Source organism: Pseudopodoces humilis, chromosome 8, assembly GCF_049639895.1.
Source record: "Pseudopodoces humilis isolate 2021_Gansu_Grassland_sample_001 chromosome 8, ASM4963989v1, whole genome shotgun sequence".
Classification (NCBI taxonomy): Eukaryota; Metazoa; Chordata; class Aves; order Passeriformes; family Paridae; genus Pseudopodoces; species Pseudopodoces humilis.
The window spans coordinates 27079561-27100468 of NC_142207.1; the positions used below are offsets into that span (position 1 = coordinate 27079561).

Sequence of the window (20908 nt, forward strand, 5' to 3'; positions counted from 1 at the left end):
CTCCCGCTCCCCGGAAACACGGCCGCGGCCGCCGCTGGTTCCGGCGCAGGCGCGAGCGGTCCGGGCGGCCGGCGGCTCCGACCGCGCCGGGTCAGGGGAGGCGAGCCCCGGTCACCTCCGGAGAGGGGCGGCGTCCCCTCTGCTGGGCTTGGGGACGCCGCGTCTGGTGTACGGTGTCCAGTTCTGGGCTTCTCAGTGCAAGAGAGATAAGGAGCTGCTGGAGAGGGAGCAGTGGAGGCCACAGAGGTGATTAAGGGCCCGGAGCATCTCTCGTTATGAGGAGAGACTGCGGGAGCTGGGCCTGTTCAGTCTGGAGGAGATTGCGAGGGGATCTCATGAGTGCATCTAAATACCTCAAAGGCGGTGCCAAGAGGATGGTGCCAGACACTTCTGAGTGGTGCTCGGTGACAGGAGGAGTGATGGCCATAAACTAAAACATAGTAAGTTCCAGCTCAGCTTGAGAAAGAACTACTTTACGTTGAGGGTGGCCGAGCACTGGAACAGGCTGCCCAGAAAGTCACGGAGTCTCCCTCTCTGGAGACAATCAAACTCCACCTGGACGTTTTCCTGTGGCACCTGCTCCAGCTGACCCTGATGTGGCAGGGGTTGGACTCGATGGTCTCCAGAGATCCCTTCCAGACCTGACAATTCCGTGATCCGCGAGCTCCAGGACGTTTCCCAGAAGGAGAGGCAGGAACGCTTCTGCGCGGACTCTTCTTTCCGGGGGAAGCGGCGGGGCGGACGCGGCGGATGCGGCCATGGAGCGGCGGGAGCGGCCGGCGGTGCCCGTGGAGCGGCTGGAGCGGGTGACGCGGGAGCGCTTCCTGCGGGACATCTACCCGCGGGTACGGCGCGCTCGGAGCAGGACCCTCCGGAGCGGTTGGGGCTCCGCGGGGACACAGGACAAGGCAGGAGGTGTCCGGGGACCCCTCAGCGGGCACAGCTGGGGCAGACAAACCTCAGGTCTGGGTTCGTGTGTTCCCGGAAAGGTGCCCTGATCCATTGAGTGGCATGGAAGTTTAGGAGCTTCTGTAGGCAGATCCTGTCTGAGCTGCTGGCAAATTCCGACAGGTGATCTCTGTAAGAGTCCATTTCCTTCGGCAGTGGCTAAGACGTATGATAGTTAATTTTGTTGCTTTGTCATCTTTTGTTTTATTCCCCCTCTCCTTACCCCCCCACCCTCCGAGGTCCCAATTAAAAGGAAAAGTGTTTTTGTTTCTTATACTTTTTGTGTGTGGCCTGCATCAAACCTGTTTGTGGTTGTGAGCAAGAAGGAGCCTTGAAATAGGCAGAATGAGCTTCTCTTGTGAGAAAATAACAGCATCACCACAGCTCACAGTCTGCACCTTAACTGTTTTTAAATGTTTTGTGCTAAGCCTTGGCTAGAAAGATTAAATCTATTCATTCATCTGGCTGGATTCCCCAACGGCCCCAGCACAAAGTGTGGGCTATAATTGTCTTTGCCTCTCCATATCCTTCCTTACCCAACTAGGCAAGAACACATAGTTAATAGAGAAATAGTTCCATAATTTACTGCATTTTGTTTCAGCATTCAGCATTTGTTTCACATTGCTTGTGAACAGATCAGTTGTGACCTTGTGCAGTGGGTCCTGGCATTCAACTGACTTGTTTGCTTTTATGTAATTTGAAAATTCATTCTGTTTTGTTTTCCATTGGATGCTGTGATCATTCACTACTGAATATTTTGTTGTTGCTCCTTAGAGAAAGCCAGTAGTGCTGACAGGACTGGAACTGGGCACTTGCACCACCAAATGGACAATAGATTACCTGAGCCAAGCTGAAGGACCCAAAGAAGTAAAAATTCATGTTTCTGCAGTGCCACAGATGGATTTCCTCCGTAAGAACTTTGTGTATAGGTACTTCACTCCAAGGCCTCTTGTATTTTAAAGGCATGTGCTTGTAACTTACAGACATACAGTGCATCTGTTTGAAGCTGAGGGTGGGGATAGGAAGATGTTTGTGAAAACATTACATTATGTATCAAAGGGTTGTCCTACATTTCTCCCTCTTCTATTAATTCTACACACTGAATTAATACAATGAGAGTGAAATGAAGGGCCAAACAGCACCTTAAAAGTGATATCATGAAGAAGTGTTGTGAAGGTATTTTGTCAGAGCATTCTTGTAGGAAATTTGAGCCTGGCACTTGCAGCTGTTAGTTAAAAACAAACCGGAACACCCTTGATATCTACAGTCGATGACCTGCTATTTTGTTCTAGTTATATAGTGCATTCTCAGTGTTACTGAGTAGTGATAATTTCTGACTCACTGTGTGTCTGATCCCCTTTGAATGCTGGTGTGTGTGTGTGCCAGCCATGGCATTCCACTCCAGAAAGGGTGTAACTAATTAAAACCAAGCACTTATCAAAGTTAGAATGTGCTGCTTTCAGAATGTTCAAACCACTGGACCACACATTTCACCAGCTCTTTAATCTTGATGTGGGGCACAAAAACCCTTGATCTCCTCTGGAGCTTCTCTTATGTAACTGCCAAAACATTTCTTCAGAGTTCATCTAATCTCAGTCATCGTGTTGTCCTTCAAGGGTAAATGCCTTTATTTCAGCAGTCCTTTGTTTTCCTCAAGTGGGAACAGGATGTGCTCAGACTGTTAAACTTCTAAGCAGGTGGGAGTCTCTGCTGTAGGTGTAAACAAGCTACAGGTCTCTGAGTGGAACCTGTTGTTCTGGGGATAAGCACAAGTTACAATCATGATGCATTCTGCTCACTGCATAGTGAATTTTTGAGTCTCTGAAATTATGTTGTACTTGACTAACTTTGTCTTATCTCCATACTTCATTTTCCCTGCTCTGTTTTGGGGTTTTTTTAGTGTCTCTTGCTGTGAGTTCACATACAGTTGTTCTGGAGTCTTAGTTTTAGCAGGTTAGTAGACAGCCATACGGACTCTCTGATGCTCTGATGGTGTTTCATTATAGCAGGTGTCAGGACTTTCACGTACTTCACTTGAAATTCAGGAAGCTTTGACCTTTTCCACAGCAAGCACCTCATTCTAATCTGAAGGGACTATAAGTAGAAACAAAAGGATAGAAACTCTGAGGACTTAACATGCAATTCCATTAATTTAAACTGGTGAACATTAGTAGTACTGCAGCTCTGTTTTAAGTTGCATGCTCCTACCCCTTTTTTTGTGCTGGTTCTGGAACTCATTCAGCCAGGTTGTGACGTGCTGCAGAAATCTGAATGTTTTTCTGCTGTTTTAGCTTTGTAAGCAGGTTCACAGAGAGGTCAGATGAGTGCCAGTGCCACTGTAAGGGGGGAGATAGGGTGATTTGGGCAGATAGCATGGGCAGAGCTGTGGTAGCACCAGAATGCATCTGTTAAGCTGTAGTAGAGCTGTGCTTTCTCTTCAGCAGCAAATGCAAGTGGAAATGATAGAACAGTTTGGCTGAAGTCAGAGCATTGGGTTTTGTTTGGTTTTCCATTGACTTCAGTGGGTTTTGTATATGCCTATTCCAAACAAGCCTAAAATGTTTAGAGAATTGGTTTAAGTACTGTCAGATGCAGATTCACATTCTAGTAAAAAAGATAACAGGTTTGCTTGAGAGGCTTCATCTTAACCCTGGGTACTTGGTGGTTGCTCTGAAATGTGATGTTTACATGCTTAATTGTGTTTAATTCATTAATTCATTATCCAGTGACACTTAGTGTGAGATGGTGAGCTGCATGAATGTAACATTGAATTCATCATAATGAATACATGATTGTGCTTGGTTTGCCATTCAGCTGTCATCTGATACCAAAATCTGTAATGGGTATGAAAAGCTCCTGTCATGTAGATAAATATGTAACACTCTTACTGACTTTGGAGGGACCAGCTCGAATTCCCAGTGACTCTTCTTGAAACTCTGGAAGTTGTGTTTAGTAAATTTAAGGAAAACTTCAAATAAACATTTGAAAATATCAAAATTCCTGTGTTTTGAGGAGCTGAGAAAGTATATATTTTTTCCAGAAATCCATATAACTGAAATAAATTTTATAGATGTACAAATGAAGGTAGTTATCTGTGTTCCTGCACTAATTCATAGCAGAAAATGCATAGATATTTACATGTGCATCTTCCCTGTTGAAGTTTTCTTGGTGCTGAGCTTTTCTGCAAATTTATAAAAATGTACAGTAAACAAGCCTAAAAATGACACATTTAAAGAAACAGTCAAGCAAGTATCACCACAGTTTGACTCTTAATTTGACTGGGAAAAATGTTTTGTTCTGTGACTCAGACTATTCAGAACTCCTGAGCTTAAGAGGGGGATCTTAACAAAGTGTTAACAGTTGATGAGCTGGATTCTCAGTGGTTTATGGTGTCAGGACAAGAGGCAATGGGCACAAGCTTGAATACAGGAAATTCTGCTAACCGCTTTATGACACACAGACACACACTCTTTTACAGTGAGGATAGTCAAACAGTGGAACAAATGGAACAGGTTGCCTAGGGAGATTATGGGGTCTCCATCCTTGGAGAGACACTGAACTGGATTCTGTCCTATGCAAGCTGCTGTAGTGAACCCTGTTCTTGGCACGGGGCTTGGATCTCCAGAGGTGCTTCCAGCCTCAGCTAACACAGGTTTCTGTTTGGTTTTATATTGGAACAATTCACTAAAGTAGAGAAGTTTCTAAGTGTAGGATTTCTGTCTTGGGAGAACTCAAACATCTGCTGCAAAGCCTGATTAGTCACCATGTTAAGTTAAAAAGAGAGCAGCCTATTGCATCTTCCATTATACCTGATATGTTAAGGGAGCTTATTATAAATCTAGAGTTTAGACCATGTGTTGTTACACTGATTCATGGTAGAAATTCGAATATTTGTATTTCAGAACTCTGCCTTTTGATGTATTTGTGCGAAGAGCAGCTGAAGTCAAGCACAAGGAGTACTTTCTTACTGAGGTAATTTCCTTAGTGTCACAGTTTCTTCTGTTGGTTATTTTGCTGGTATATGGAGAGGAAAGTGATGAATTGTAATTTAAAGTCTTACTTCAGTAAAAGACTTGATCTTTAATTTAACCTTCCTGTTGCTTGATGCCAAAGGAAAAAATGTGAGAAGTAATTCTTCTCAGAAGTTTTTTTGTATGTGTACAGTGTGGTTAACTTCAGTTGTCCTGTTTCTCTTAAAAAAAACTGCTTACATGAGCAAAAATTCCAGTATAAAATTTAGAAATCAAACCTTGCTTTAGAATAACAACCTTATCATTTGTGTGTTTTGCAAGAAAACGTCATGAAGATATTTTAGCATTTCATGACTATCAAAATACAAATCCAAATATATGGTAACATAATCTGTGAGTAGAAAATGCGTGGTTATCTTCACATATCAGTGTTCAGGCTAGGGATTTTTCAGATAACTGTGATTGGCAAGCAAATAATTTTGAATGTAGACATGCTTTTTTCCTTTTATGCTGCATAGAATGCTGTAAGTTTTGAAGCCAATCAAAATAGTTTTCTGCATCAATATACTGAAGAACTTAAATTATAATCTGCATTTGCTTTGAGTCTGTTCAGTAACAGCAATGCTGAAGTAGTTGACCAGTCTCCCCACACTTTACTCTTCTCCATTCAGTTAACTTATTTTTCCCATTTCTCAAGATGAGCTGCAGGGATCAGTAAAGGGCAGTATAACAAAGTAGCTGAATTTGTAGGTGCCCTTTATTTGTATCATATTTTAATGAAACTGCATTAGATAAATGAGAAAATACAAGCTCTTTGTTTAAGTGTTTTGGTAATTCTTATTTAAAAACCCCAAACAATTCTCTTTTTGTGTTCACTTCAGGATGAAAAGTACTATTTGCGATCAGTGGGTGAAGATGTTAGGAAGGTAAGTTACTGGAGATTACAGTTCTAATTCTGTAAAGTTGCAGTTTAGAAGTGTTTTTTAAAGCCTGTTGTCATGCAACTTGCTTAGGGTCACATGGTTTGTGAATCTGACTGGATTTAGGTCAGAGTACTTCAATGTGTCTAAAACAGTTGTTGTTGCATGGGAGCTTAGCTGATCACTGAAGAGTACATTGCTAAACTCCCATTCTTTAACTTCTGTTGTAAACTAATCTAAAAAAGATTTATGCTGATCTCGTGCTCCTTCAGTGTGATTCCTAGCAGCCATGGTTAAGAACAGCTCTCTGGCTGTTCTTATTGAACAAGTAAATGCTGAAAAGCATTGCTGATTTCAGGTGTTTGCCAATTCTGAAGTTGTAACCCATGTTACACATGTTTCACATAATTGGAAATGACTGTGAAGTGCTCCCCCATTTTAAATGTGCATAGATGGTTCTCTAAGAACAGACTTTTGCCCTTTCTGTTTCAGGATATTGCAGATATCAGGAAGCAGTTTCCTGTTTTAGCAGAAGACGTTCATATTCCAGAGTATTTTGAGAAGGAACAGTTTTTCTCTAGTGTCTTCCGCATCAGCTCAGCTGGATTACAGTTATGGACACATTATGATGTAAGTAATATGTGGGTTTAAAATGTTGCAGATGGCATTACAGAGTTGAGATAATAAGGTGCAAATCTCTGTCAAAGATTAGAGAATAATAACAAACTTCACATATTTTTAAATAGTGAAATGAACCACATTCAGTGGTACAGTGATTTTTAAATGTTACATTGCTTGGGCATAATATCTTAACTGGGTTTATGTCTAATTCCAGATTTGTATAGATTGAAGGATGTTTAATTTTGTTTCCCTTTTTTTAACTGTTTAGAGTTTCAGTTAAAAATCTGAAACACAGTAACTTTCAATATTTTTGTCTTCAATTTTTTTTTTCTTTCTAATGGCCATATTTGGATAAATTCTAGTTGTGCAATACACTGCCAGCTGTGCAATGATTGTAGTGGTTTCTGGCTGCAATGCAACAGATTCCAAATAAGGTTGTCTTCTAACATTGTGCAGTGAGTTCTGAACAAATTTATTTATAAGATAATTCTTAACATATGAGGGTTTTATTAATTTCCTTTTTTAAGCTAATAATTAGATTGGTTGAAGTCTATATATTTATTCACTCAACTTTTGGCTGATATTTCTATTATTACACTCATCCCAGGTAATGGACAACTTCTTAATCCAAGTCACAGGGAAAAAACAAGTTGTTTTGTACAGTCCTCGAGATGCACCATATTTATATTTATCAGGTATGCATGTCATAGGTGACTAGTTCTGAGTCTGGTGATCTTGGCTTTTCAGCTCACAAGTGTTGCACTATAGAAAATAATCACTAACAGGTGACTTGGTATAAGAGAAGTCATTTGTTCCTTTGGTTCTGTGTGTTTTAGTCAAAGTAAGGAGAACAGCAGCTTTGCCTGATTATTTGCCTGATTACACTTAACTGAAGGAGTACAATGTTCTGTCTGTGTTCAAAATGTTTTTTCAAATGTCAGGAAAAGTGGTTTTTAATAATATAATATATAATAATAAGGTTGCAGTTACAGAACAAATACAACAGGAGAACATCTCTTCAGTAAATGAAGTGTGCCATCAGGTTTCCCTGGTTTTGAGAAATAAAGCAGTGCTAAATTTCATTCAAGAACTGCCATTTCCAGCAATATGATAAAGCTTTGTTACTATTAGAAGAATGGGAGTATTTATTCACTGAAGTTTTCCTAGGTACTAAATCAGAGGTGCTGGATGTGGATAACCCAGACTTGGAGAAATATCCTCTTTTTGTGAAAGCCAAACGCTATCAATGTGTTTTGGAAGCAGGAGATGTGTTATTTATTCCAGGTAAGTAGTAAATGGTTCCTGACCATGGCATGGTATTAAACAGTCTTGTTTCTAATTTATGATTTCTGGAGATGGTTAGCAGTTACTAAAGCATTTCTGTGTTGTAAGCAGGAGCATTGAAAGATGCTGGCAAAACTTTTTTTTTTCCAACTGTACAATTAACCTGGAAAACAGTATTATTTTATCTACTACAAATTTTACTTTCCCTCAAGTGGACACTGTATGCTCCTGAATTTCTGTCTTAATAGATTAATACTATAAACTTACCTTCTGAAATCTGAAATTACTTCAGTGACCTGAGTTTTTTAATGACAGAATTTAAGTGAAATACCATTTCTGTTTTTCTGTAGTCTGGCACTTAAGCACTGTGAGGCACATGGTCTGATGAGAATTATGGATGGTAGAGTTATTGGACCTTCTAAAGATTTATAATCATCTTTGGGGAATGGAAAGAGAAGTCCTAATAATTTTTCTGCACAAGCAGAAAGCTGCTTCCTGAGCTGACATGACAAATTCTGGTAGTCAGGGAAAGGCATTTGAATTACTCCTATTGAACTACCCCTCCTTGTGACTGATTTTAACTCATTGTGAGCTTGCAGCAGATAGGACTGTCTGATATCCTGTCACTTCTACATTATCTGGGCAATATAAACAGGTCAGTAAACAGGTTTTTTAGGAAGATATTCTATAATAGTTTCTTAGCCTTGGACTTGTTACTTAATTTTGAATTTACCTTTATGTTTTTTCCTAAATAAACTTTTGGTTGCAGTTAGATAGTTGTCACTGCTGCTGATGTCAGCATCCCTGTTTTCTGTTTATGAAGTCCAGATAATTTTTTGTCTTTGCCAGTGGGTGAGCAGAGTCAAACTTGAGACATGCTCAGCTCTCTTAAGACTTACTGGGGAGTGCAGGGATTTTTGAGTCCAGAGAATTGTGCTTTGTCAGCATCCTACAGTGCATATCACTGAAAAAAAAGATGTTTTTTGAGGAATGCGTGTGGTTATTATGAAGAAGGTAGAAGCAGCCTCTCTTCCTAACCTGAAAGGAACTTCATGTTGATTTCTCAGAATAAACTTTTCTATGTCTTCAGCACCTACAGGCAAATAAGATGCAATAAACATAACATTCAGACTTTTAGCTTAAAATTCAAATATCCTAAATATACCATATTAAACTGATTCTTTAAATGTACTCAATGAAACAAAGATGTCTTGGCTTCCTTACCACAGTCATGATGATTCAGCTGAAAAACCTCATGCCTTCATCATGAAGAGATTAGCAGCTTGCCTGAGTGACCTGGCTGATGGCTGGTGGTTTACATTAATGCCTGGACAGTATGTGCAAGGTTAGGGACTAAGTGAAAGTAGATATCTGCATTTAGAGTTGAGGTGAGCAAGGGAAGGTGTCTTTCTTTCATCCTACACATGCTTATCCTTTGCTTACATTTGAGTACCTCTACACTTCAGCAACTTTTAATTTTATGAGAAGTTATGGATCAGCGTAAATGTCTTGAAAAACTTTGGTTTTTCAAATTTTGGTAAAATGCAGTATATTCATATGAATATTTATAAATAAACAAAAATACAGTAGTTGAGGCTTTTCCTCAATTAGATTTGGTTTGGGCATTCTGACACTTGCTTAAGTCACACGGAAGTTTTGGACAGTAATTTTTACTTTAGACACTGTTCTTTCTACAGCTTTGTGGTTCCATAATGTAATTTCTGAGGAATTTGGAGTGGCACTGAATGTCTTTTGGAAGCACCTTCCTGCTGAGAGCTATGATAAGACTGACACTTATGGAAATAAAGATCCCATGGCGGCCTCCAGAGCTATACAAATCTTGGACAAAGCTCTGAAAACACTTGAAGAACTACCTGAGGAATATAGAGATTTTTATGCTCGGAGAATGGTGTTACGTATCCAAGAAAAAGCTTATAGGAATGATTATGGATAAAGTAACACATTGTAATTCAGCATGGTCTCTTGCAAGTAGAAAATTGTATGTTAGTATGGAAACTGTCCATAGGCACATACACTTTCTGTGAGACCAATAAAAACTGTCAATAAACATTTGTCTATAACAAAGTTGATCTTGGAGATTTTCTTTCTAGTTTTTAGTGAGGCCTGGAGTCTGCTTGATCTGGAGATGGTCTTTTTTCTATAATGAGACTGACATTTGCAGTGCCTCCACTTAAAACTATTTTTTTGCAATGTTCTACTTAAATTTTTCTGAACAAAAGTTTTGGTATGTGAGCTGACAGCATGTATGCTTAGAAGTAACTGCACATCTTTGTGAATGCAATCTCATTAAATTTTTGGAAAGCCATAGTGGTTTCCCAGGAGGTCAAAGTAAGCCATTGGTGGTAGCTGTAATGATCATGGTTTCTTTTTAAGTAATAACCTGGCAATTAGTGTAGGGAGTTTCTTCTCCCCCTTGTAGTGAGACAGACTGGGAATGGGAAAAAAAGCAAAAACTTTCCATGCCAGGTTACACTTAGAATTGTGCAGCAGCTTGACTGCAAGGTAAGTGATTTACCCTTTTCCTAGCTCATAATGTTTTACTGGGGGGAGAAATCTCTTTTGTTACTGCCCCAGTGCAGTCAGACAGCATTGCTGTTCCTGCAGCTGTGGAACACTTGCAGCTAATGTGCTCACAAATCCATTCAGATACAGTCCTGGTATCTGCAGTGGAGTTCATAGTTGTGGAGTAGACACAGAATCTGTTAGGAGCTGTATTTGATGTGCTCTTTGTTTCCATATGAAAGGGGGTTTGCACAACACCTTTTGGGATGGAGCCTGTTGTTTAGGCATTGTAGGTTACTTTTTCAGCAGATTGTGGTGCTTACAAAAGCCCTGTGAAAGGTGGGGATCTAACAAAAAGGATAGGCTAGTCATTGTCTCTTTGAAATGCCTCTGCTGTTACTACTTGTGCTGTTTGGGGAATGCAGCATTTATCTGACTTGGGTCAGTCTGTTACTTCTAGCAATGTTTTTTGAGAATTGTAACTTGTCAAAAGCTCTTAGACTAAATAAATGTGTAGTGTTAAAAAAGTTCTGGAAAAAAGCTTTCCTCAGAAGAGCAGGAGCTTGAACACTGTGCAGATTATTCTTCTAAACCTGTTCTTCTTGGCAGTTCAACACAGTGAAAATAGTTGGGTACCATGTGAATGGGCACCCAGCCACCTCAATGAATAAGCATGAATGGAATCAGCCAAGCGATTCTGCCGGGCATCATTGTACGTTCTGAGGGTAGAATTTAAATTTGGGATCACAAATAGGTCTCCCAAAATTTTTGTTCAGAAAGGAACAAGGATTGTTTGTGCATACTGCTGAGACAGAATGTCTTTGCCCATTAGGCTGGGGTAACCTCTTGGCTTTGTTGGACTGGTAATGTCAAGGGCCCAGTCTGAATTGGAGAGGTGAACAGAGCATATTCTTTGTGTGTTAGGACTGAATGGAGAGGTTCAGAGAGCCTGCAGGGCTCACCAAAGCTGTGTGTCCAGCATTGTGCCTGCACAGCCATCACTATAACTGCCAGCAGCTTCTCAAGATCCTGGTACAGAGAAGCACTCTGCTGATGCCTCCTTCTGCCATTCCTTGGGTCTCCATTCATAAAAGGGTGGTGTTAGCTTGGTATCCTCAGGCCCCCTCAACACTCAAGTGTAAATTTTATCTTCATGCTGCCAACTTTCAAATGAAGCCTTTATTTCCCTTCCAAAGAGTTTCTTAAATTTTTTATTTAGTAACTTCTCTAAAACAGTTTCTGAAATGCTACAAAACAATAATACAAGCATTTAAAAATGTATTTTCTTAATTTGAGTATAATTGGACTAGTGATAAAAATCTGGAAGTTACTGTGTTAAAAATATTAAGTTACTTAGTGCTTTGTAGCCACTGTGCAACATGGTGTGAAGCAGGCAATAAAGTGATGAATGAATGGTGAAAGCATTAAAGGAATAACTTTCAGATAATATAGTAAAAGATTACAACTAGGCACACTTAGAAATCCATTACTGAAATCACACAAAGAATTAGAGCCACTGACATTTTGTGGACTTTTGTCTGTTAGAGATCCTGCCACAATAAAACAGATGAAGTTATGTTAACAGGTATTAGAAAAATAAACACTGATCATCTTGAGCATTCAAAGCAGCCATTTCAAACAGTGTATTTGTAGGAGCTGGGTGATGCAGACTGTCCAGGACTGAAAGATGAGTTGACATTTACATAAAGACAATGTCTGAAATCAGAAGTTTAAACTTGGCCTACCCCAAACCTTGAATTACTCTAAAAATCTGGTGACTGAGGCATTTAAAATAGAAATTCATTGCAAGTCAACACCTGGAAAGTATTATTTATTCTTAGCCATATGAAATATAAAGGATGACAAATTATTTCAAATTCCATTTTTTATTACATGTGCTTGCTGTGGAAACATTCAAATGAAAGAAATTGATGTAAAAATATTTTTCTTGTCAAACAAACATATAATTAAAAATCTGCCTGTCATGTTTGTGCTGACAATTTGATGTACTTAGAACAGCTTCCTCTCCAGTAGCTACACAGGGTCTAGGTTAAGTGTCAAGTCAAACGACTACTGAGAAAGGGTTTGACTTGGATCACAAAGGATCAGAAATACATTTGTAATTGTTTTTAAAATATGCAGGATGAAACTATTTGTCTCATTCATACTGTTGCTTTCACAAGACTGAGTTGACTAAGAAGAGAATGATTTTACCACAGTAGAGGTAAATTACAACTGATGTGATCCCAATATACCTTCCTTCACAGCTTCAGAGAAATTCTTGTATGCCCTCGATTTTTTCCTCTCACCAAAACGTATCTTCCCAAACCTGATGATGATACAGGTGTTGAAGATACACATTCTGAGACAGTAGCTTTTGCAAGGGATTCTCTAAGTGTTGGTATCTCTCAATAACCAAAGAGTCTGGTGTTATTTGAAGGATGGATGAAGTTTTACATTTTCTTAGAGAGTTACCCAAGTTTACAGTTAATGTGCAGTAGAACTGTACACTAAGATTTCCTGTTTTACTTTGGATCAGACTCTACAGTGGGGATAGATTCTGAACTCTGTATGTAGGAATTTCTGGGAGCAAGAATCTCTCTTAAGTGGCAATTCCTGAGAGCAACAAGAGCAGATGACTTGGTTTCCAACTGTTCAGGTCTGTTCCTTGTCACAGATTGAAGCCATTAAAAGAACTGCTCAACCATGTCACACACGCAGCTCCACGTGCGGTGCTGCATTCATACAAAAATGCTCAGAAGCTCTTGCTTACAGTAATAACACAGATCATAGCAATGGACAATTTCTGCTGTGAAAACATTTATACTTCAGCTGTCAAGCAAGACATGAATTGCTTTAAACTTCCACCACAAAACCCTAGTGTATTTCTCATGAATGGGAATGGGAAAGAAGAGCTAAGCACGCGGTCTGTAAGAGATAAAACAGCTTTGTCTGACACCCAGGCTTGGGAGTTTTGCTCAGAGCATAAACTCTGCTGTGGCAGAAGAGCCTTGTCTTGCCCTTCAGCACTAGTCTGTCTCCTGACTATTTCTTATGTCTTGCAGCAGTGCTTTCTTTAGAAACAACTCAGCTCTGAAATGCCAAGTTTAACAAAAGAAACTAGCAATCATGACTGAAAGTGTTCTTTTGAGAGCCTACTGAAAGAAAGAAAATTTATTCTGAACCTTGAAATAATGGCACTCTGTTCCTTTTCAAGTACATAAGGTGTTTATACACATGAATTAAAACCAGGTAATTTATTTTTCCCTTTTTTATTCCCAGGTGCTTTTCTGGTTATTTGCTAAGTAGAATTTGTCACTTCTTGTGTCACTTGGAAACATGTAATCAAGTCCTAATGACAGAAAACAACAAAGCCATCACTACCTTATAACCCAAACTCCACTATTCAAAAAGACTGCCTGAATCAGTCTTCCACGGTTTCCACGGTGATGTAGAACAGCTAATCTGGTGCAAGTGGGTTTTTTTGTCAGCAGGAGTGAATTACGCTGTTAATACCAACAGAATGAAGTTAGTCAGGAACAGTATGTCTGGCACTGGAACAGGCAGTGCCTGTCTGATGCACAGGGGTGTTATATGATTTTGCATTACTGGCTTCATGACTTCATGTTGCTTTATTCCACTTAAAACCAGTCACCCTACATCTGAACTGAGTTAAGAGATCAACACCACCAACAGAAAGCCAGCTTTGGTCTTAGCTTCTCCATCTGCAATATTTAAATGTGTCTAAATTTTCATCAGGTTATGACCATTAGAAGTTAAACTTTTTTTTTTTAATCTACCATCCTTACAAAAATGAAATGAGATTTCAATATAAGATTTAAAAAGATTGTGAATTAACTTTGAAGGTGATTTAAAGATGCTCTCTCTTATGGATTGCAGTCTTGAGTCACCTGCCTTTGTATTGCACAAGGGCACCAGACACATATTTGTGTTTGTGGATTCTGCTAGGCTGCAATGTACCTAAAGGTGTCACAACAGAGCACACACATAGCAAAATTTTCATTGTTAATAATTCTTTCTTGTATTAACAGATAAGACCCCATGTAATTTAAAATAAGCATTCAAGGTAAATGAATGGGTATATGATTAACCTCAGTGCTTTGAATTTCATTCTGCACAAGACAACAAGTATTGGTTATGTGCAGAGATGAACTGTTACAGCCCAAAAAGAACCTCTGGGGAAAAATCTTGAGTGCATGCTCATTCATTATCATTTTTATCTGTGCATATCCACAGTTGTAACAGTCTAACTCCTGAACTGACTTAGCAGTCTTATTTAAAATAATTTCTATGACTATTTAAATACATAGCACTGCTGTTACTTATCTCTATCAGCAATGATGTTTGTTTAGAAAGATAGAACAGCTTATCATAAAAGTGATTGTGCAGGGGACAGAGAAAATTGCTCCTTTCAGCCACATGTTAAGGACGGGACCCTTAATCATCCAAAATTAGGGGCCACTACTGACATCAGCATTTGCAGAGATGTGATTAAATCGGCCCCAGATAGGAAGAAGTTTACCAAACTTTCTAGCATTTTAGATTCACACAAAAATCATTTAAGTCATCTGGACAATTTCACAGAATCAAGCCTTGCTTTGAAAGAATTTAGAAGTCACAGTTTAGAACATGTTAGCATGTCTTAAAATCTGAATAATGTCTTGTCTATTGTACCAGAAACAAGCATGTAATACAAAGGACACCAGCCATTACTAGGTTGTACCAAGGACTGTGTAATGTTGCTCACTCCATTAAAAACCAGACGTGTCTTGAATTACACCACTATAAGTAGGAGAGCCACCTAACTTTAGGCATTTACATCTAAGCTTATTAAGAACTGCCTTTACAGTTAATGTTGAAAAATGGGCATATGCAAACTATGATGCATTTCATCCTAACACAGAAATGTCCCACCCTTGGCTGCTTCATGCCAGCTTTCCTGTGTTTGTGAGATGCCAGTAAGCTGTTTTAAAATTATGGATGCTGACTGCACAAATACAAAGCCTTCTTGAAGAAAAGTTACCAAATAAATCGATTTTTTGAACTAGGTCTCCACAAACACCTGAAAAAGCTTAGTCCACAAAAGTGCACATTCCTTGTTTAATGGTTTTATACTCACATCAAAGTGGTTTCACCCATTAGAAATAGTTTATTTTCTACATAGTTTGCAAAATTTATTTTTAGCATGCATTGTAGTGAATGACAGAGGCACATTCCAACAGAGTACTACAGCTGTTTAAAGAATGAAAAACAATCAGTCAGTTTTCCCCCCACAACACGAGGTCTCATAACAAGATTAGTTTTACAACAAAGTGCCTATTCTTCAAAGTAATGCAGCAACACTTGAGCCTATTTAAAGCTATTGTAGGCAGCTTTCATCAAACAGGTTAGTATTATTTTCATAGGACAGCCATCCAGAAACTTTTGAAGACAATGTCAATATTTTAACAGCTATTTCCAAAAGCTTGCAACAACGTAGTCCTGTTGTTTTGGCAGGCACAGATTTGTTTAGAAATTGGTCTCTGATCTGCAGAGTTATTGGGTTGGGCAAGTGTTAGCACACCCAGCTTAGCCAAGTCAGTCTGAAACTGTGGGAGCAAAAGCAATAGAATGTTCTGGGGCTTTTGTTGGATTACTTTTTGAAATTTTATTTTGTAAGTGGATGGTTAAATACATTTCAAGCCATTTGCAGGCTTTCTATTAAAACCACTTCTTTAGGTGACTCATACTTTTACAGAAAAAAGTCCTCACATATGCTGCAAACGTTAACAAAAGGACCAAAAAGGGGAAAAAATGTTCCATGAAACACATTAAAAAGTTGTTATAAGCCTATTAAGATGGTAATCAAGAAATAGGAGTGAACGAAAACTCCAAGAAACTAAAAGAAAAAAGGAGATGGAACAAAATTACAGGTTTTTTTGAGTTTGTTTGCATGTTGCACTTTTCTTCTTCAATTAAAATAGATTTATTTTGATGAACATATCGATGAATTAGGTGTATTAATCTAATTATTAGTGATAGAGTTCTCTTTCAAATTGTAAGGTGCACACTGTATGCATAATTCTTTCTATCACCCTTAATATTTTGAGTGTTAAGAGAATTTTCTTAGGAGTACAACACACTTCTCTCATTGTTCAGTGATCACTGATGTGCACAATTTCTGCCAAAAGTTGCCTACAAGGAACCTTTTAAATTTTAATGATGACAACAAAAGGAAGATCACCCAGGACTTCCCTTCCACAGTGTAAGGGTCACAGGAAACAAGCAGCAGGGCAGAGATGTCACTAAGCCATCAAACATAGAACCAAAGTTGAATAAAACGCCTTTTTTCAAAACTTAGCCACAATTGTTTGTGTAATCTTCATGGTGTTCTGTATTCCTTTACTTGCTTTTGTATTCCTGTACTTCAGGAAATCCAAAACCATTTGGAGTTACTGGTTCATTGTTAAAAGCCGCAGTTGCCTTTAAGAATGATTCTAAGCTTTGTAGATAAGTGGGAAGTTACTTGCAACAGTAGAAAAGTTCCATTAATACCATCATTGTCTATCTTTCAGTATTTCTTTCTTAAGAACACTCAGGTTTGGTGTCTGAACCAGATAACATCTTTTGTATCAAATCTGGCTGTCTTTCTATTTAATTAGAGATTGTTTTTTTTCTGTAGGAAAAATTAGGCTCCAAAAATAAGATTTTTGGATGGCTCTAGAAGCAACTACTGCAATACATTTAAAGGAGATAATAGATCTTAAAACTGAGGCATTTTGAAAAAGCTACAGTCAACACAGTCTGAATCTTTTTTTATGCAACTTGTAATAGATTTTGTGCTTATGGCTCAGTTTAGAGCAACATCAATGCAGCAATTACCAAGAAAAACCCCAAGGTAGGGATGTCACCGCTGGATGTGATAATAAAGGTTGGTCCTTACAAAAGTTAGCAAAGCAACAGCAAGGTATGTTGAAAAAGGAACAAGCTACACCCTAATCAACATTCTTGGTTGCTTAACATAGCTACATCAAATTTTCAAGCCCCCAGGTGAAATGGCTGTTCACTAGCAGATACTACACAATTAATTAATCAAACTTTAGAGTGACAGAAATGGCAAGGAACACGTAAGGAAGAGAAATGCATTGGCACTATTATTCCAAAGGTATTTGTGACTTTGTTTCAAACAGGAAAAATGTTACAAAACTGGAATATTTAATTACCATATAAAACAGGTCTCAGCAAAATATGTAACTATGATTCTTCTTACAATCAATTTCCTTAAGCCAAAAAACTAACCTTCAATCTGTTATTGGCAAAGAGCAATATTTCTAGCCCTGGAAGCCACTCAGTTGAAGTATCCACATATGTAAAATTATCAAGTACTTTAAAGTCCCATTAAGTGCAGTCTGTGATACTAGACATCCAGGACTAAAAATTCTGCCAACAGTTTAAGAATAAACATTCACATTTAACAAAAAAAAAAAAAAAAAAAAAAGAGTATAGGATTGTTCTTCATAACACTTTTTTTCCAGGAATCAAAAAACAACGTCTGTTATAGTTATGGGGTCCCAATATGCCTTTTTTAAGTGACAGAAATTTATATATTGTATCTATGAGCAAGACAGAACTGACTTAGTATTCTGTTTAGAAAGCATCTACTCAAAGCTGAAAATCAAGTTGACAACACAGTGTTAAAAGTTTCTACAAAGAATATACTCAAATATACTCAAACATACTTTCTACAAAGAATATATATGTTCATATACATACAGTCTCAAAATACTTCATGAACTCTGAAATGGTTGTCTAAGGAGGGAACTTCATCAGCAAAATGCAGTTGATCATTTATTTCCACACCAAATCCTTCAAGTATCTGTACAAATTTCTCATGCTCTCTCCCAATCCATGACCTCATTGTGTCAAACACCTGGTATGGTGTAACATGAGCATGAACTTCAATTCCTGTCTCTGCAAGTTCTTTCAGCACTTCAGGGTAAGTAACCCAAGTATTGCTTCCTCCTGAGTGACCACCATCCAGCCAGTAAATTGCTTTTATGTTTTTTAAGAAGGTATCTGTATTCTTGTCTTTCTTGGCTTCCTTCAGCTCGTAAAGCAGCTGGTTCAAAACCACACAGCCTTTACTGAAGCCAATCAAAGTAAATGACGCTGCACCTACAGCCAACGGTACCATGAAGTTCACAGCAGAATTATCAGAGCATTCACAATCTCTCTCCCTTTCTTTGGATGAGCAGCCATTTGTTGCAGGAACAGACTGCGGCTGTGATTTACAAGCAGCTATTTTTGCATCCTTGCTGACACCATGCACACTTTTCTGGGACAGCAGAATATTCTGAGAGAATCTGAATGCGTTAACTAGCAAAGCATGGAGATGCTTGAAAGCTCCAAAGTCAGTGCTGTGCTCTGGTGCTCCAAACATGTTACTCATCACAAAATTGTCATAACAACTGAATTTGTGCAGGTGCATTCGAGAGCACTTTATGACCCAAATAAAGCTGTTGGGGAACCGGCGTGCAAGTATGGTAGCAACATTTTCAAAACTCCAGTGCTCCCACTGAAAGTTTTCTGGGTGGCAAGACATGATGTCATGATAGTTCTGAAAAATTAAAGAAAATAGAAAAGATGCATTACTACATTGTGAAAAGATTCAGCTCCAATGTACTCATATTTTTAAGAAAGGACTTTAAAGGAAAAATATGCATTAAAGGCTCTCACTTTTTAGGTTTGCAGAACAAGAAACACATTAAAGAAACTGGGATATTTCGATTTGCTTACTTTAATATCTTTTACCACGTATTTTTAGTACCCTCAAGATCAATACAATAAAATCAGCACCCAAAAATATTCATAGTTTTTGTTGACTTCACACAAAAAGAAAACTGAAATATTATTCAACTTAGTATGACAAAGAATACATAACTTTACTGTATTACCTCCATCTACAGAAATACTGATTACCTTACTACAAAACAAAAAAAGGACTTAATACTTTGTAGCAAGTTTTCTGGATTTTATACAGAAACAAAAATAACCCCTCTCATTCAGCTGCAGGAAATTTTTATTGCTTTATTCAAATCCACAGAGGGCATAGGTGGAAAGAAATTCATCCCCAAGTCATGAATGAACTTCATGTCTGAAATCTTAAGGGCAAAGAATACCAGTTCATTTATTTTACTAAGGAATAATGAAGCCACATGAAAGAATGACAATCAGACACGTCTTTGTAGGCCATCCCGATCCTTAAAATAAAAACACATAAAATTCTGCATCTTTACCTGACAGAAGGGAAAGCCTTTTCCCTTGAAGAAGGAACTACCCCTGCTTTTGAGAAGCAGTAATGACAATTGAGATTAGCTGGCTCCAGAGCATGCTATGTTAGAGAGGTCGACCACATGCTCAGGGACAGCACTTCAGAGTCTCTGCAATTTCTTGCCACCTCAGGAGACCACGAGTGCCTTTTCAGGACAGGTTGAGAAAGTGTTAGTGCCTGTCCAGTTCCCAAAGGATGGTGTGTGGGATGTCCATCCAGCTGCACAGAGACACGGTGCTCTGCCTGGAGAGGACAACCGGGCACCTCAGGGTTTCATCCTCTTGTGTCTATTGACACTTTCAGACACTGCCATCCCTGTCACAAATGTCACCCTCAGGCAGTGCTATAGGGCTGGAGTGAGTCCAGAGAAGGGCAATGGAGCTGGTGAAGGGGCTGGAGCACCAGTCCTCTGAGCAGCTGAGGGAGCTGGAGGTGTTCGGCCTGCAGAAGAGCAGGCTCAGGGGGAGCCCTTATTGCTCTCTACAGGTCCCTGAAAGGCCCTTTAGCCACATGGGGATCGGTCTCTTCTCCCGGACGACAAGAGGACATAGTTTTGGTGTCAGGGGAGGTTGAGGCTGGACATTAGGAAGCACCCTTGACAGAAAGAGTGATAAGCTATTGGAATGGATTGCCCAAGAGGTGGTGGAGTCACTGCTCCTGAAGGTGATGAAAAAAAAGACTGGATATGGCACTTAGAGCCAGGGTCTAGCCTGACGCGGTGGTGTTGGTCATAGGCTGGACGCAGCGATCTCCAACCTAAGTGATTCTGTGAAGACGACTCTCCTCCCCTCCTCTACCGCTCCAGCTCAGGTTTCCGGAGGGCCCGTTCCCGCTGCCCGTGCCCGACCGTGCGGGACAGCGAGATGCTCCGATGGCCGCGGCGGGAGCCGGGCAATGCCCCCCCCCCCCACATCCCTTCCGGGGACGCGTTCCTCCGGCGCCGCTTCCCCGCTCCCGCCCTGCGGCCGCCCGCCGTACCTGCACGTCCCCCGGGAAGTACACGACGTGGTGCTGCGGCGACGGGGCCGGGCCGCGGGGGGCCGGCGGCGGCAGTAGCAGCAGCTCGTTGCTGCGGGGCGGCTCGGCGCCCGGCACCTCGGGCAGCCGCAGCCACGGCGGGCCCAGCCGCGCCGCGGAGAACCCCCCGCCGCCGCCCGCAGGCCCCGCGGCGCAAGCGGCCGGCGCCCCGCAGAGGCTCATAGCGCTGCCCAGGCACAGCGCGGCGGGGCCGGCGAGCCCCCGCAGCAGCGCGGCGGCGGCCGAGCGGCAGCGCCGGCTCATGGGAGCGCCGCTCCGCGATCCGCGCGCCG

The 20908-nt window shown here is 40.1% G+C and overlaps 2 protein-coding genes across 2 annotated transcripts; one reads left to right on the plus strand and one right to left on the minus strand.

The window, feature by feature from the left end:
* Positions 1-77: 77 nt before the first annotated feature.
* On the plus strand, positions 78-9796 carry TYW5 (tRNA-yW synthesizing protein 5). The gene is made up of 8 exons (XM_005519917.3): positions 78-845; positions 1723-1877; positions 4851-4920; positions 5801-5845; positions 6332-6469; positions 7068-7155; positions 7628-7744; positions 9442-9796. The coding sequence occupies exons 1-8, from the start codon at positions 759-761 to the stop codon at positions 9696-9698; spliced, it is 957 nt and encodes a 318-aa protein (XP_005519974.1). The 5' UTR covers positions 78-758; the 3' UTR covers positions 9699-9796.
* Positions 9797-15417: 5621 nt separating this feature from the next.
* On the minus strand, positions 15418-20879 carry C8H2orf69 (chromosome 8 C2orf69 homolog). Its single transcript, XM_005519918.3, has 2 exons — positions 20577-20879; positions 15418-18884 (listed from the first exon to the last, which is right to left on the minus strand). The coding sequence occupies exons 1-2, from the start codon at positions 20877-20879 to the stop codon at positions 18045-18047; spliced, it is 1143 nt and encodes a 380-aa protein (XP_005519975.2). The 3' UTR covers positions 15418-18044.
* Positions 20880-20908: the final 29 nt, after the last annotated feature.

Excerpts from the sequence above, each read along its gene's own strand:
- C8H2orf69 (XM_005519918.3), bottom strand. The coding sequence starts at position 20,879 with ATGAGCCGGCGCTGCCGCTCGGCCGCCGCCGCGCTGCTGCGGGGGCTC. Across the intron at positions 18,885-20,576 it reads ACTTCCCGGGGGACGTGCAG|AACTATCATGACATCATGTC; the intron begins GTACGGCGGGCG and ends TTAATTTTTCAG.
- TYW5 (XM_005519917.3), top strand. The coding sequence starts at position 759 with ATGGAGCGGCGGGAGCGGCCGGCGGTGCCCGTGGAGCGGCTGGAGCGG. Across the intron at positions 6,470-7,067 it reads AGTTATGGACACATTATGAT|GTAATGGACAACTTCTTAAT; the intron begins GTAAGTAATATG and ends CACTCATCCCAG. Across the intron at positions 7,745-9,441 it reads AGATGTGTTATTTATTCCAG|CTTTGTGGTTCCATAATGTA; the intron begins GTAAGTAGTAAA and ends TTCTTTCTACAG.